General features: G+C 38.8%; 1 protein-coding gene across 3 annotated transcripts in view; it reads left to right on the top strand.

Annotated features, from left to right (window-relative positions):
- The window catches only part of OSBPL10 (oxysterol binding protein like 10), a 98,373-nt gene that overhangs the window by 25,680 nt on the left and 58,613 nt on the right, over nucleotides 1-14,080 (top strand). For all 3 annotated transcript variants that reach the window (XR_008462227.1, XM_054160940.1, XM_054160938.1), the window contains exon 4: nucleotides 3,929-4,120. Coding sequence is in view for 2 of the 3 variants with exons in the window: in XM_054160940.1 (XP_054016915.1) it covers nucleotides 3,929-4,120 (192 nt within the window). In the remaining variant the exon portion in view is untranslated. The remainder of the gene's footprint in view (nucleotides 1-3,928; nucleotides 4,121-14,080) is intronic.

Genomic DNA, 14,080 nt, shown 5'->3' with positions numbered 1-14,080 from the left:
TGTTTACTTTGGAGAAGTAGTAGATGGGAAATAAAATACTGAATGGTGGTGTCTCAAAGTTGTAATTACTTTGATACAGCGTGTGACTTCTCATTGCTCTAGAGCATGCATGGATTGGTTCTGTGTTATACCTAGGCAGAAGAGTAAAGGAATGTCAGTGTTTATTCTGTAGAAAACATTTGTGGCACAGTGCCATAAACAAGTATGACAGTTCACTGCAGAAATTAGTTTATTGCATTTACTTTCCAAAATAAACCCATTTGCTTCTGCTAAATGGTGAAAAGCATTTCAGCCTCTGTGAGCACGAGGGACAAACTTTAGGGAGAATTAGTTATGAAAACATTAGTAGAGTTGGAACTTACTTTTTCTACAATTACATTATTTTAATTGTTAGGATATTTGATATCCAAATGGAAGCCTTTGTTGTACTGCTCTTTTATCTTGGAGATGGACAGTCTACTGCATTAAAAATCTTAACCCAAATCTGTGTTAGCTAAGCATAGTTTAGCTATCTTTGAGTCATAAACCCGAGATTAACATAAGTTACAAATCTTTAATTAGCTTCTCTATTATTCTTCGTTTCATTTTATTAGCAGGCAAACTCTTGGGGCAGTGGTGAAGTGTAGCCTCAGGAATGCATTTGGGAATGCTTTAACCTGTGGATTTCCTGACTCATTGTTAACCCCATGCATTGCTAATTGTTGAAGGGTTTGTCTTTCGTTAGGCTTTTCGATATATTTATGTACATATTTGCAATCCAGAAAGCACTAGGACCAAAGAAAATGAGATATAATAGTCAGAGAGTCAGGTCAGTCTTACTAGCAGTACTAGGGGGAAGAGTGGGGGATTAGGATTAAAGCTCCATCAGTTACTGTCATTGCTTTGATTTCCTGAGAGAGTGACTTTAATGATGTGCAATTAGAGAGTTTTTGGCTTTGGAAAACGTCATGTGCCTTCTAACATGTTAACAAATACAAAATTCTGATTCTTAAACAGCTATGGATTGGGGCAGAACAGATTCTTGTCATTCCCGATGTTTGATCTGAAGAAGTTCAGCAAAAGAGGTGTCAAGTATTTGTCTGGGACATAGGTGATGACAATGTGTCTTAAAATTAAAAAATGCCTGAGGTGCTTAGTGTGTAGTTTCTGGAGAAGCCTCTTCTGGCAGTGACAGGAAGAAGCTGTCATAAGGAATTAGCTGGCACCCCTGTCTGAGCTGAGCAGGTACAGTGCTCTGCTGCTGTTTTGTGACATTGAGGAGCGTGGTTGTAGAAACTGCCTCCTTCAGAGGTTCACCTGGCTTTGTGTGTGACTGCTTTGGCAAGTTTTAAGTCGCATGTTTTTATCACAGGGCTTTGCCTACAGAATTCTTCTTGGGTAGCCAGACATCCTGGTGCTGAGCTTATTATAACCACATTTGCACATTACAGCTGTCCTCTAAAGAATAATACCAGATTATATAGTAGAGGATTTGGGTCGTGGGCTGGTGGAATTTTCAGGCACGTTGATTGGAACTGTTAGGTTGAAGGGTATAAAGGAAGAGGAAATGAAGGGGTAAGTAAAACTTGCTTGTAGGAGCTGTTTAGACCAGCTCAGATGGACTGTTCTTCCTGATTTCCTGATTTTTTTTTAAATTTTTTTTCCTCCTGCTCCACAAGTTTCCAAACTCCATGGCCTCAATGACTGTCTGCCAGTAGTTGCTGGGAGCTGCAACATGGCTTTGAAAAACTTAATGAAAAGCCATCTTAACTCCCCACTGCCCTTGCAGAAACCCCTGAACTTCGTAAAACTTCTCACAGAATGTGGTTTTATTCCAAGTGAAACCAGTGGCTAAATTCACTGTCTTGTATTACTGCTGCTTATCTTAGTTTGAAGATCACTTTAGCTATATGGAGGTATTTTTAATATTGTGATCACATGATACTAGAATGTCAGGGATTCTAAAAAGATTTCATACTAAAACCAAAATAACTTTCATTGAACTGGAGAATAAGTTGATCTTATGCTGAAAAAAAAAGAAACTATCTTGTTCTTCCTCTGCACCCTAAACTTAGTTCAGAAGAATTTTGATGCTAGCCAGTTTTAAAAAGAAACATCAGCAAGTACATTCTGTTGTTACATACAAGGATAGCCTTTTTCTGTGAAATTTCTATTTAAAAAGGAAATTCAATTGCACCCAGTTTTCCACATCCTCTTCTTTCTCCCATGTACTTTTTCCTCTGGCTCTTACACTAACCGTAGTAATATCTAAGCAATTCTCTTTCAAGTGAAAGATGAATTTAAAAACTTGGAGACCTCCTGTGCCCTTCTGACAAATTCCAGCTGCTGGTCTTTTCTTTTTTTTGCCTTAAAGTCAAATCTAGTTCTAATGGAATTGTGAACTGTCATTGAGGATGGATAATGTTTGAATATCTGGTTCTACAGATAGTTACTATCATAATCTTACTAGTCACAGTAGTAAAGAATATATTCATTGCAAAACCAGAGTCATTCTTGGAAGTGTTTGTAAGTCTAAGCTGAGACCAATGGAATAATGTTTATTTCTATGAATACAGCAGTTTTTTTCATGCTGGGAATCTGATAACCCTTTTTTTTTTGACTTTCAAATGCCTCAGAAAGGCTGAAGTCTAGTTTTGAGGCTGGGGGGGAGTGGGAGGGATCATGTAACTCATTTCCCTCCTCTTCTTGGCAGTGCTAGGAAATTTGCCTTGACATTTACAGTCAGTGCAGTGGTAACATGATGCTTGATTTTAGTTTCAGTAGTAGGTGGAACCTGTCCACCTTGGATTTGAAGTCTTTTAATGCAATTATCACAGAATTGCAAAGTTTGACCTGTAAGTGATAAAAAAAGACAATGTACCCAAGTAATATTATTGTGCACTTGCTAGCTGACTCCAGTAGTATCCCACACCGATGGTAACAGTCTTGGCAGTATTGGAGGATGCTATCATTACTTTTGTGGGGTTTGTAGGAGAGCTTTCTTAAAGAGCCACTATATGTCACCCTCTGAAGTGGTTTGTGTTTCATGAGGTAAGAGTTACTCTGTTTCAGTTTTAATCCTGCAGATGCAGTGAGCAATTCAAAGAGAAGGGAAACGCTCTTTTGTATTGCACTTTCATATTTGATGTCTCATGGTACTCTGTTACACACCTGAGTTTGACTGAGAATTCCTGTCCTAAAAACTCCAGAAAAACTCAGGTTTGAGGGCTGCAGAAAACAAACCAAGGTGGCAATGCTGACAAACAGATAAGAACAAGGAAGTTCTTGAATATTCAAACTGACAATATGGGTAGTATGGCAGATACTGTTGGGAATTTATTTCTGGCCTTCTTTGTATTTAGGATTTATCCCAAGCATATTTCCAAATGTGTTGACTCCTTAAGCCATGCTTTATTTTGAATGTTACTGTTTAGTTGGTGTGTGGATTGGCCTTGCCAAAACTGTAGCTCCTCTAATGTTGAAAACAGCACTGCACTGTTTCAGAAGCTTATCAGGTGAAAGCATTAAGCCTTCTTTTCTTCTTAATTATTCACACCACTTTGGTAAATTTATAGGTCAATGGCTTCATTAAAAACAACAACTTTTTTGCATTGTTATCTTCCTGTCTGCAAAATCCTTTTAATCTTTCCTAAAACGTTATGATTTTAGGAATTTTTTTAGCATGTTAGTGTGCAAGAGTTTGTGAAGATTTGTCCTGAAGGCCAATTTCAGACAATCCACAAAACAAAGGGGATAGCCTCAGTATTTCCAAGAAGATCCCTGCAGAGCAGTGCAGAGGGCTCCGAAGGAATAAATCAGTCCTGAGCACAGTTACATTTCCAGACTTAGGTTTGTGAGGAAAGCAGAATAGCACAAATCTACAGCCTGAATTGTGAATTATTTATTTGTGTAAAGGTTGCTCATTTCAACATCCCATTGCTTGTTCTAGGGCATTTCATCCTCACGAAGTAGAAGCTCATCCCTGCTGCCACCTGGGACAGTTAATTCTGCATCTCCCAGTGCCCAGAAACATGTGAATCAAAGTGGGCCAACTGTTGTAACCATCACACACCACAAGTCACCTGCAGCTGCTCGAAGAGCAAAGAGCCAGCGTTCTGGTCAACTCCATGAAGTCAGAGAGGTAAGAGATAAAAATCTATTTTTCTCTTAACTTCTAAATGCTTCTTTTGCTTCAGAATAACAATGAAGTCTCACAGTTTAACATTCTCTTGATTTTCCTACTTTGTGTGTGACTGTTTTGATCTTCTCACTGAGCAAAAGGTGGTCTTACATTCTTGTTCAGCTTGAAGTATACAGGCTGTTTTATGCTGGTGTGAAAATTAATGTGCACAGACTTAAAACAGGGAGTAGGTTGGCCACAGCTCCCAGACTTTGCAGTGGTGCTGCAGTGCTGGAGAAATGTCTCTTTTAAGCTTCATGCCTTTCAGATTGGAAAGAGAGCCCTGAAGCATTTAATTATAATTAGAAAAGACCCAATGTTAGTAAGTCTGATGAATGAATATAAAAGAAGCACAGCTCCCCAAACTCAGCAGTTTTTCTACATGGCTGTAGTCTAAACTTTGTTATCAAGTTTTTGCTGCTGGCCTTGTGATGGAAGAATGCCTTGTCTTCACTAAACACAGGAAAAGCACACAAGAGAGCATGTTTCTTCAAAGTGTATATACCAGGATTTAAGAACTGTAACTTGTATGCTAGTTTTAAGTCTGCCTTCCATTTGTCAAATGAAGCTGGGTAGGGCTGAAGGGAATTTGAGAGAGCGACTTAGTGTCTGTGCTGATTGTTGTAATAAGCTGTGAAGGGAAAAAGTCAACAGATGCAATAAACTACGCATGGGAAAGAAGAAATAAACACTAGCCTGTAGCAAAACAGAGAGTAAGTGGCTAGGTATGGTCCCTGCAGAAAAAGCTTGGGCGTTGCTGACTCATTTGTTTGCAGTGTATTGCGATGCGATGTTATTCCAAAAAGGTAAATGTTACAGGACTTTAATCTATAATCATGGAAGATAGTAATTTTACTGTGTTTGATCTGAGTGATACCACTGCTGCTGCACTAAATCCTGAGAAGAGCAACTTAGAGGGCTGCAATTAAAAAAAAAAAAAGAAAAAAAGAAAAAAGATATTGAAGATACAATTGAAGGTTAAAAACGAAATGCTTGTTTCTCAGGGAGGGAAAATGGTACTAAGATAAATGGTACATAAGAATATTCTTTACCTTTCTTTATAATGGATTTTGTGTGTGTGCTGCTTCCTAAAGTAGAGCATATTGGAGGAAAAATCAGCCTTTCTGCTCTTTCCCAGGCTCATGTAAAAAGTGGCTGCTTGACTGATCTTGTTTCCATCTTGTGAAAGGATAAGTCTGTTTTTCCAGATGAAGGAAAGAGACACATTTCATTTCAATGGCATACTCTCTGCATTTCATTCTTCCTGCTTTTCCGGAGTCAGTGCAATAGACCTGGGTGTGATCTGCTTGCTTTATTTTCAGGGAATATTCTTGTTCCTTATGAGTCGTCATGTTCACCTAACTAAAAGGCATGGATGTAGGATGGACTGCTAAACTATGCTAACCAGTCTTTCTGGCCTAGTAGTGCAGGTGATTTATCAGGCAGAGGCCTGATAACCATGGACTTTGGCTGCAATAGCACTGCTGAAGTCTGTGCTGCTGTGACTTTGCTAGACAGATTTAGCTAGTTGCCTAAAATTACATCTGGTTTTGCTTCTAGACATGCTTTAGTATAAAAGGTAGCCTTGTGGTGTTTCATTTATGGCGCTTTGTGGTTGATTCTTATAACTAGAGTATTTCTGCAGTTCAAAATAGTATGGAATCGTGGAATTGTTTTGATTGGAGGAGACCTTTAAGATCATTGAGTCCAGCCATTAACCCAGCGCTGCTAGGTCACCATGAAACCATGTGTCTAAGTACCACATCTACATGTCTGTAAAATACTCCCAGTGGTGGTAACTCCCAGTTCCTTGGGCAGCCTGTTCCAGGGCTTTACAACCCTTTCAGTGAAGAAATTTTGCCTGATGTCCAACCTAAACCTCCCTTGGCACAACTTAAGACTGTTTTCCTGTCCTTCTGCTTGTTCTTTGGGAGAGAGACTAACCTCCAGAATTTCACTGTCTTTAAATACTGCTCTTAATTACTGTGTCTTTTTTCTGGTTATTTTAACCTTTGAGATAATTCTGTCCTTTAGTCCTAAGGGTCTTCCATTCTTCTTTTCCTGGTTTCGGACCAGTTCATTATATGCTTATTCAGCCTAAAAGTTTTTAAGTCTGTTTTTCTGACATCACCCCCCCCACTAAACATTATAAATTAAAGGTAAAAGGTAATCTTTTTGATCATGTTTAATCAAATGCATCATATCATATATAAAATAGGTTATCTGTTAACTGTTTATGGATGCCGGTCAGAAAATGAAATGTTGCTTATAGGTAACAATACCACTGCATCGACACTTTGCATGTTTTATCTATTACTAAGTTTCCATTTTAATTAGCAGGGTGTGGAATACAGAAGCTAATGTTTCCACTCTAAAACAGATAATGAAATTAAAGGCAGAGCTGTTGCTTAGAAAGCAACAGTTTCTCCTGGCTGGTGGTAGTGAAGACCTCCGGAGGCCGTTGGGTTACTTGTGTGTCCACTGAAGTCAAGAGAAAGTGAATGAGGCCTTAAGTGTTAATTCAGCTGTTGGTATTTACTTGGCATGGAATATGCTTGTGCAAGTTGTACTACAACTAATACTGCTTCAGCATGCTTGGAAACACTTTTTTTGAATGGAGAGGTATTGTAATAAATTTGTGTTACTGGTACATTTAACAGCTTAGTTGCAGCTGAGCTGGCTGATGCTGAAAGGGTTGCTCCCAGCTGTGTTTTAATAGGAGCCATTATAATTTGTTTAGAGGCGTTAAACTTGTAACAGTATAAAGGAGTGTCAAACTTCACATGAGAATTAAAAGGCGCAGCTGCAGGTGCTATGGTTACACTTTCTTCTGAAATAATATTTGCCCCAGTTCTAGAAATGTGTGTGTTTCCTTCATTATGAAAATACCAGTGCAAGCATGCAGAGGTGTTCTGGCTTTCACTACGGTGATTGGCTGTTATCCACATCCTTATAGACAAAAGGTGAATTTAGAATTTATAGAACAGATGACATTGTTTGTTCTGTGGAAGTTTCTGTGGAGGCTATTTGACTTGTAGAAGTCTCATCTCCTACATCTGTTTATTCTACCTGAAGTTATTACTGCAAAGATCAATAAAAACTTGTCTCCTCAGGGGATAAATGGGATCCCTAAATCTCTGGGAGTGTCAGGCTAGTACCTTCCTAAGTAGTAAATGTGCACATACTTCAATAAGTGGCATTAACTCTCTCACTTTGGGGATGAGGAAATGTGAATTATTCTATTACTATATTCTAATTATTCTAATACTATAATGTATTAATTATTAAAAGACAAACAGGGGTGAATATGCTTGTGTTCTCTGGACCTTGCCTTGGCAGTATAAGAATGCATATAAGTTACACCTTGCTAAAAGTAAACCCTGTTCTGTGCATTTGGTTTTGTATTCATGCAAAGCTTGAGTCATCCTGAATTCCAGGTACCCAGGCAGAGAGGAATTAAGGTTGCTATGGGAATCAGAGAGCAAATGTTCTAAGCAAATTACACTGAGTGTCCATGTGGGTTATGTCTAGAGTGAACATGGCTTGTTATTTCAGATTTTTTTTCCCCCCCTTCTGCACTTCTGAAAAATATGAATGATGTAACTATGGCTTCTTTTAATTACATTTTTTTTCAGCCTGTAGTTTACTAATAATTGAGCATGTGCAAAGATAGTAATTTTCAATCATTTAATAAAAGGAAATAAGATACATAAGATAGCTACATTCAGAGACTGCTGCTGCATCTACTTTCTTAAGCAATTGTAGAGGAGCTAAGGTTAATATTGCTTGAAATTTTAAGTAGCGAGTAGGTTCCCAGAGGAACTTGAGAGGAGTCAGATGTAACAGGAATTTGTTTGCCTTCAGATCTGTCACTTAGTTCTGTACATGGACCAGAATTCAACTGTTGTGTTTTATATACATGCATGAAACAGCATAGCATTTACCTGTGTTTTTTTGAAAGCTGTAGGGCTGCTTTCTTGCACAAATACTACAGTTGTTGCAATATAGAGTCCACAGTTTGAAAATGAAGCTTTAAAGGAAATGTATTTAAGTCAATTTTTTCTCAGATTAGGGTATCACATCTTATAGCTGAGTTTCAGGGTGGCCTGTGAGTGCACGTTTCTGGGTGGCTGGCTGGTGCAACACTGATCCACATAGCAAACCCTGAATGTGACAAGGTACACTTACCTTCTACAGCTCTCTATAATGTTCCACAATACATAGGCTGCTTTGTTAACCTACACTTAAATGCTAATTTTATTACATTAAGTAGGAGATATTTTTTAATGGTCTCAGTGATAATAGATGACAATGTGATATTAGCTGGCTAGCCAAGTTTCAAATGTTAAGTACAGAAAGTACTTATGTAAATGTCCCCTGAAGAAAGTAACCATAGAAATGGCTCATATCTCTTAAATGTACCATTCAGTTTACATTAATGTACGTGTTTATCACAGAGCTTATTATAATCTTCAGCTCCTTGTGTATCACCCAAAGTGCTGCATGCTACAGTCACAAATTGAGGAAGCATTTTGATCTTACCAGAAATGGGAATACTAAACACTATAGCTCTCCTTGGTTATCTAACAAAGACCTGATCCCTGGCACCTTTTGTTATGTGTTTTTCTGTTATCTCCATCTCTAGTGCTTGGCTTGCAGGTTTTGAATGCTTTAGAAGCTCTCTGTGTGTTGCACAGATGCTTAATATAAGCAGCTGCTTATCTGCTTCTTGATTGCAATTCTGTTTTCTGACAACATGCTTGTAAAATAACATGGTGTGTAGCAACTTTTCATCCAACGAGTTAAACCAAAATATACCTGCCTGAATTTGACATAGTCTTGAAAATGGCTTTGTATTATGGGTACTAGATGTGTACCTGTAATTGATTATCTCTAATTTTTACTATGGTTCATTTGCCTCAGTCTCAGGAAACATAGTGATAAATATCATAGTGGTAAATCTGGGGTGTCAGGCAAAATGCATGAGTCTGTGGAATTCAGCCATATTAGGGTACGTCATGAATTGGCTACTTAAAATTACGGTAGTGTATGTGGAATCATTTCAGTGCTGTGAAATTAATATCATCTTAAACTAGATGTGGCAGCCAACGTGAGGAGAATTCAAAGGGGTGAATTTGGAATGCTTTGTCACAAGTCAAAGATGCACACTTTATTCAAGGCTCAAGAATGGCAACATTAGCCTTGATAGTGACAGTTCATTTTGCTTTCAGAAAGCAAGAGGTGAATTGACTGTATGATAGGGAAGTAATTTCTACTTGAATTAAAATCGAAGGTTATTCCAATGTATACTGAGAATTGTTTAAATGACAAGTAACATTTTATTTTACATGTGGATACTACAAGCTAGGTGGCTAATTGGGATGTGTGTGTGAAGGAAAGTATCAGCAGTGTTGGGAAAGGGAGGAAGCAGTGGAAGTGTCTGTCAGAAATTTGGATAGCATTGTATGGGGTATTGGACTGCTTTGAATGGCTGTGTATGTGCTTATGTATTCCCAGGTGAAATGGAATAATTTGGGTTTTTTTAAAGGAAATTAAAAAGTATTCAGGCTTATATTTTCTAGCACCATGTGTCCTGAAATAAACCTCTTCATACTAGAAGCTATTGAAATGTAATTTATATTCTGGTGCAACATGGCTTGCTTTTTTTTCTTTTTTTTTTTTTTTTTTTCCTTTTCTTTTTTCCTTCAAAAGATTGATTTCACTCAAAGTACAAACCTCCAGGATTTATCAGTAGTATGCTGGTAAACTAAAAGAATATTCCTGTATTTGTTGATGTTGACTTAATGTCTAGCAGCAACCTTTTAGGTGCTCTTTTGAAGACTTAAAATTCACAAATGTGTCTTATTTGCTGGTAATCCAGTTCTGTGCTATAGCTGTTAACTTCACCAAAATGATCCTTCTGAAATATGTAAGAAAGCCTGCTGCTCAGAAGAGACCATAGAACAACATCTGCTTTTGAGGAACATTTAATCACTAAAGCTAATAACTTTCCTTGCAGATTTGGAGGTAAATTTTAATAATAAAATTGCATAAGAATAACTACTGTAGGATGGGTTTTGTGAACTGTTCTCAATGCTGCATTCTGTGGTTTGAAGTATGAAACTTTATTCCTGCTTGGCTAGATGGCAGCCAGTGGCTGTTCAAGATGCACTTGAACTTGTAAACTCCTTCCTTTTTCTTCTCTAATTTTTGGTTCTGGATCACTGGAAGGAACTCTGAATTGAGGAAACAACCTTGGCAGCCACTGTTTACTTTTTCTCCTCTCTGTGGTTTTACCTTAAGATCCCAACACATTGCCCACCTTGAATCATCATTGATAGTAAATGGTAAGTCTCAGTATTGACTATTAGTAGGCTATGATTAATATGGCAGGTGGCTTAGCAATTGGTAAGGAAATGAGTTCTCAGTGGAGGAAACCTAGCACTCACCAGTTGTGTTATTATACAAATCTTACACTGGTAACAAATGTCATGCATTATCTGCACATGTGGAGAGTTTCCACAGGGAACTCTTAACTCAGCAGGCAGAAAGAAAATCTGTCATGTCTTCTACAGTAGATCCTGATCCCCAGACATCTCCCTCCAGTGGCAAAATGATCAGTGCTAGATCAATACCAATCATTTTGCAGAAAATGTATAGCCCACTCACTCTAATCTATGGGGAACAAGTAGTGCACGTTGGTACATTTGTCTTTCACTTGAGTATTTATTGTGGCAGTCAACTCTTACATAAAAGCTTTAACTTCTCACCTTATGACTTGTGGAATAGTGCCATGAAACACTCTTAAGATAGCTGACAGTGTCAGAGGAGTTTTATTTTCCTCCAGTGTTGTAGTACTTTGGTTTGTTTGTAAATCTCCCTCTTTTAGAGGGAAAAGAACCTGAATTTTATGTTTGTTTGGAAGGGAGAGCTGTTCCACTCTTCAGATCTTGAGTAGCAAGAATGAATTCTAAAGATAACAAAATTTGGGAGGATGACAGGAAAAGCTTGGGTTTTTCCCCCCTGCTGGCTATTCAAGGGAAATTGAGTATCTCAGGATATTGATTAATATTAAAAGCGTTCTGTAGTTCAGAAAATCCAAGATTCTGTCTACTAAAACATTCTCTGGTGAGATTTGAGGTTTTTATCCATCTCTGTGGACACAAGGATGGTCTGTAATTTCTCTTGCTCTTCCTGTTTTCTTTTTATCATTCACTAACTTGTTTCTCATGTGAGGAACAGGGCACACTGAATACAGAAAGCATGCATTTAACCTTAACTCTGGAACTGGGATCATAAAGTGTAACAAGGAGACTGCCTGAGGTAGTAAAGGGCAGCACATGATTTGTTTTGACATGAAGTAGGAGAGCTGTTCTGTTGAGATGTTTGTATGTGTTCTTGAGGGTTTTGACAAAACTGCTAGATCTTTCTATTAATGAGCCTTTGTGTTGCCATGCCTATGAACCTCTCTCTCATGTCTTGCTCTTTGACCAGTGTAAGAGTGGAGTTCTGTTGAAACTCACAGTTGTCAGGTTGTTCTTGGGATTATTTTGCATGCAAAGAAAGTACTGGCATAAAGTCCCAGAGAATGCTGACAGTTACAGATGCCATATGCTCTTTGGTACTTGAAGATAGATCTTTTATATATTTCCTGTTTTCTCTACTTCAGATGCTTTTGTAAAGCAGATACTTAAGTCAGCTTCTTTGCTTGCTGAGCTTCTGCCTGTTTCAAAGCATTGAAGGAAAGGAGAGGCTTCCTCCCATATACCTGAGTTGTGAGAGACAATTTCTTGGGAAGGTAGATTACTTTTCTTCCTCTGGTCCTGGAAAGAATGTTTAAGGCTTCCAGACCAATCAACAGAAAAGACTGTTCTCCCTCTTCCACTTTTCCTTAAATCCAACAGCTTTATGGGCTAAAGCAATAGTGTAGAGACCTACAAAATTAACTAGCCAGTTTAAAATGGCGTGATGGGAATTGGTAAGTAACAGCTGCCCCCTGGGATGTAAGTGCTGTTTCTTGGAGAGCTCATAGTCCCTGGAGGTGCTGATGGAGACCAGCGGAACAGCAGTGTCACCAATGTAAGCAGTGGATTGGTAAGAGTAGCTAAGAATAGGAAACAAGTGAGTCAGATTGTCTCCTCCCTTGTTTTCCTCTCCGCCTTGCTTTCTCCTTATTGTCTTAGATGTGGCTTTTAGAATCAGTCCTAATCACACTTACTCTCTGTTGTCTAAGTGTTTCCTCACAAGAAACTACCCTGTGGAGTGGTTCCTTAGCAGAGGCAACAGAGAGATGTAGCACCTGGCATTTCAATTGTTCCCCTGACAGAGATTATCTGGGTTCCTGAGTAGGGAAAAGAACAAAGTGAATGGGAGTGGGAGGGGACACAGTTTCATTCTCTGAAAATAAAAAGAAATGTGTCCTGATGACTTGCTGCCATCCTGACTGTAAGAAGTATAGTTTGTTTTGTCACTTCTGGTGTCTGTCTGCAAATTACGTGCCAAGTGAAAATTAACTTGCTACTTTGAAGCTTCATTGATAGGATGTATGTGTCTAAGCCGTAATAACTATTACATAACAAGTCATTGCAATTGTACTGTTCATTGTTTGCTTCTTTAAAATGAGGTGAAGCTAGCTGCTACCCTGAGGTGACAATAATGAAGAATTACATGCTTGCTCTCTGTAATGGGAGGGAAACAATTGATGTGGATATTATGTGGTTCCATCTTTCCAAGATGCTTTCAGAATATCTTGCATGGTGTTCTAGGATCCTTCTTAAAATGTGTTTTTCTCATTAGCATAGTAATGTTCACAGAGGCTACTGTGAGTCTTCATCCAAATTGAAGAATTCCCTTCTGTTCACAGCTCAAGGGTGTGTGGTTTTTTTTTTTGGTCAAGACCTCAGGTTAAATTGTAAGCATAGTGTACAGATGTGTTACTTGTGGAACTTGGTGTGTGCTGTCATCTGGCCTTGCACATGTTTCTACGCTAGACACTTTTAAAATTGAAGTGCAAAATTCTCTTTGTAAGAGATTTGTCTTGCATATTGCAGTATTTCTAGCATTAATCTCTTTGTATAGCCCTTTCACATTAGGTATATATTAAGCTATCGTTTTGCCTTCCTAGCTTGCATGCTATTGGTGTAATCCTATTAAGAGATCTATGAATGTGACATTACTGAAAGAGAATTCTGTAAGTCATGGTGAATGGAGTTAAATCCAGTTGAAAGCCGGTCACATATGGTGTTCCCCAGGCCTCGGTATTAGGGCCAGTTCTCAGTATTTGGGCCAGTTCTCTTTAATCTCTTTATCAGTGATCTGGATGAGGAGATCAAGTGCACCCTCAGTAAGTTTGTAGATGACATCAAGTTAGGGGTGTGTGTTGATCTACTTGAAGGTAGAAAGTCTTTACAGAGGAATCTGGACAGGCTAAATCAGTGGGACAAGGCTGAGCGCTGGGTCCTGCAGTTGAGTCACAACAAACCCATGCAACATTCCAGGCTAGGGGAGGAGTGAAGGGAAAGCTACCTGACAGAAAAGGAGGCTCAAGGAGACCTTATAGCTGAAAGTTGGTTGCAGTGAGATGGAGGTTGGTCTTTTCTCCCTGGTAATAAGTGAAAGAGCAAGAGGAAATGGCCTCAAATTGTGTCAGGTGAGGTATACTTTGGGTATTAGGAAAAATCTCTTGTTGTGGGTTTCAGACTGGATGTCTTAACCAGAGAGTACAGTCCTCCAGAGGGACTTGATAGTCCAGGGGTGGACACTGGGAAGTGTAATCTTTTGTTATTTCATCCCATCACGCCTGTATCTCTGCTGCATAAATGGACAGCACAGGCTGTTCTGCCCCTTTTCCCTCTGTCCTGCTCCCAGCACAGACTGCTGTCTCTTGTCTCAGCAGGGGAGTTGAGGCTTTCAGCCTTGAGG

The sequence above is a fragment of the Dryobates pubescens genome, chromosome 4, assembly GCF_014839835.1.
Source record: "Dryobates pubescens isolate bDryPub1 chromosome 4, bDryPub1.pri, whole genome shotgun sequence".
NCBI classification, from domain to species: Eukaryota; Metazoa; Chordata; class Aves; order Piciformes; family Picidae; genus Dryobates; species Dryobates pubescens.
The sequence above is the reverse complement of the archived record's forward strand: the minus strand, read 5'-3'. Positions and strand labels throughout refer to the sequence as shown.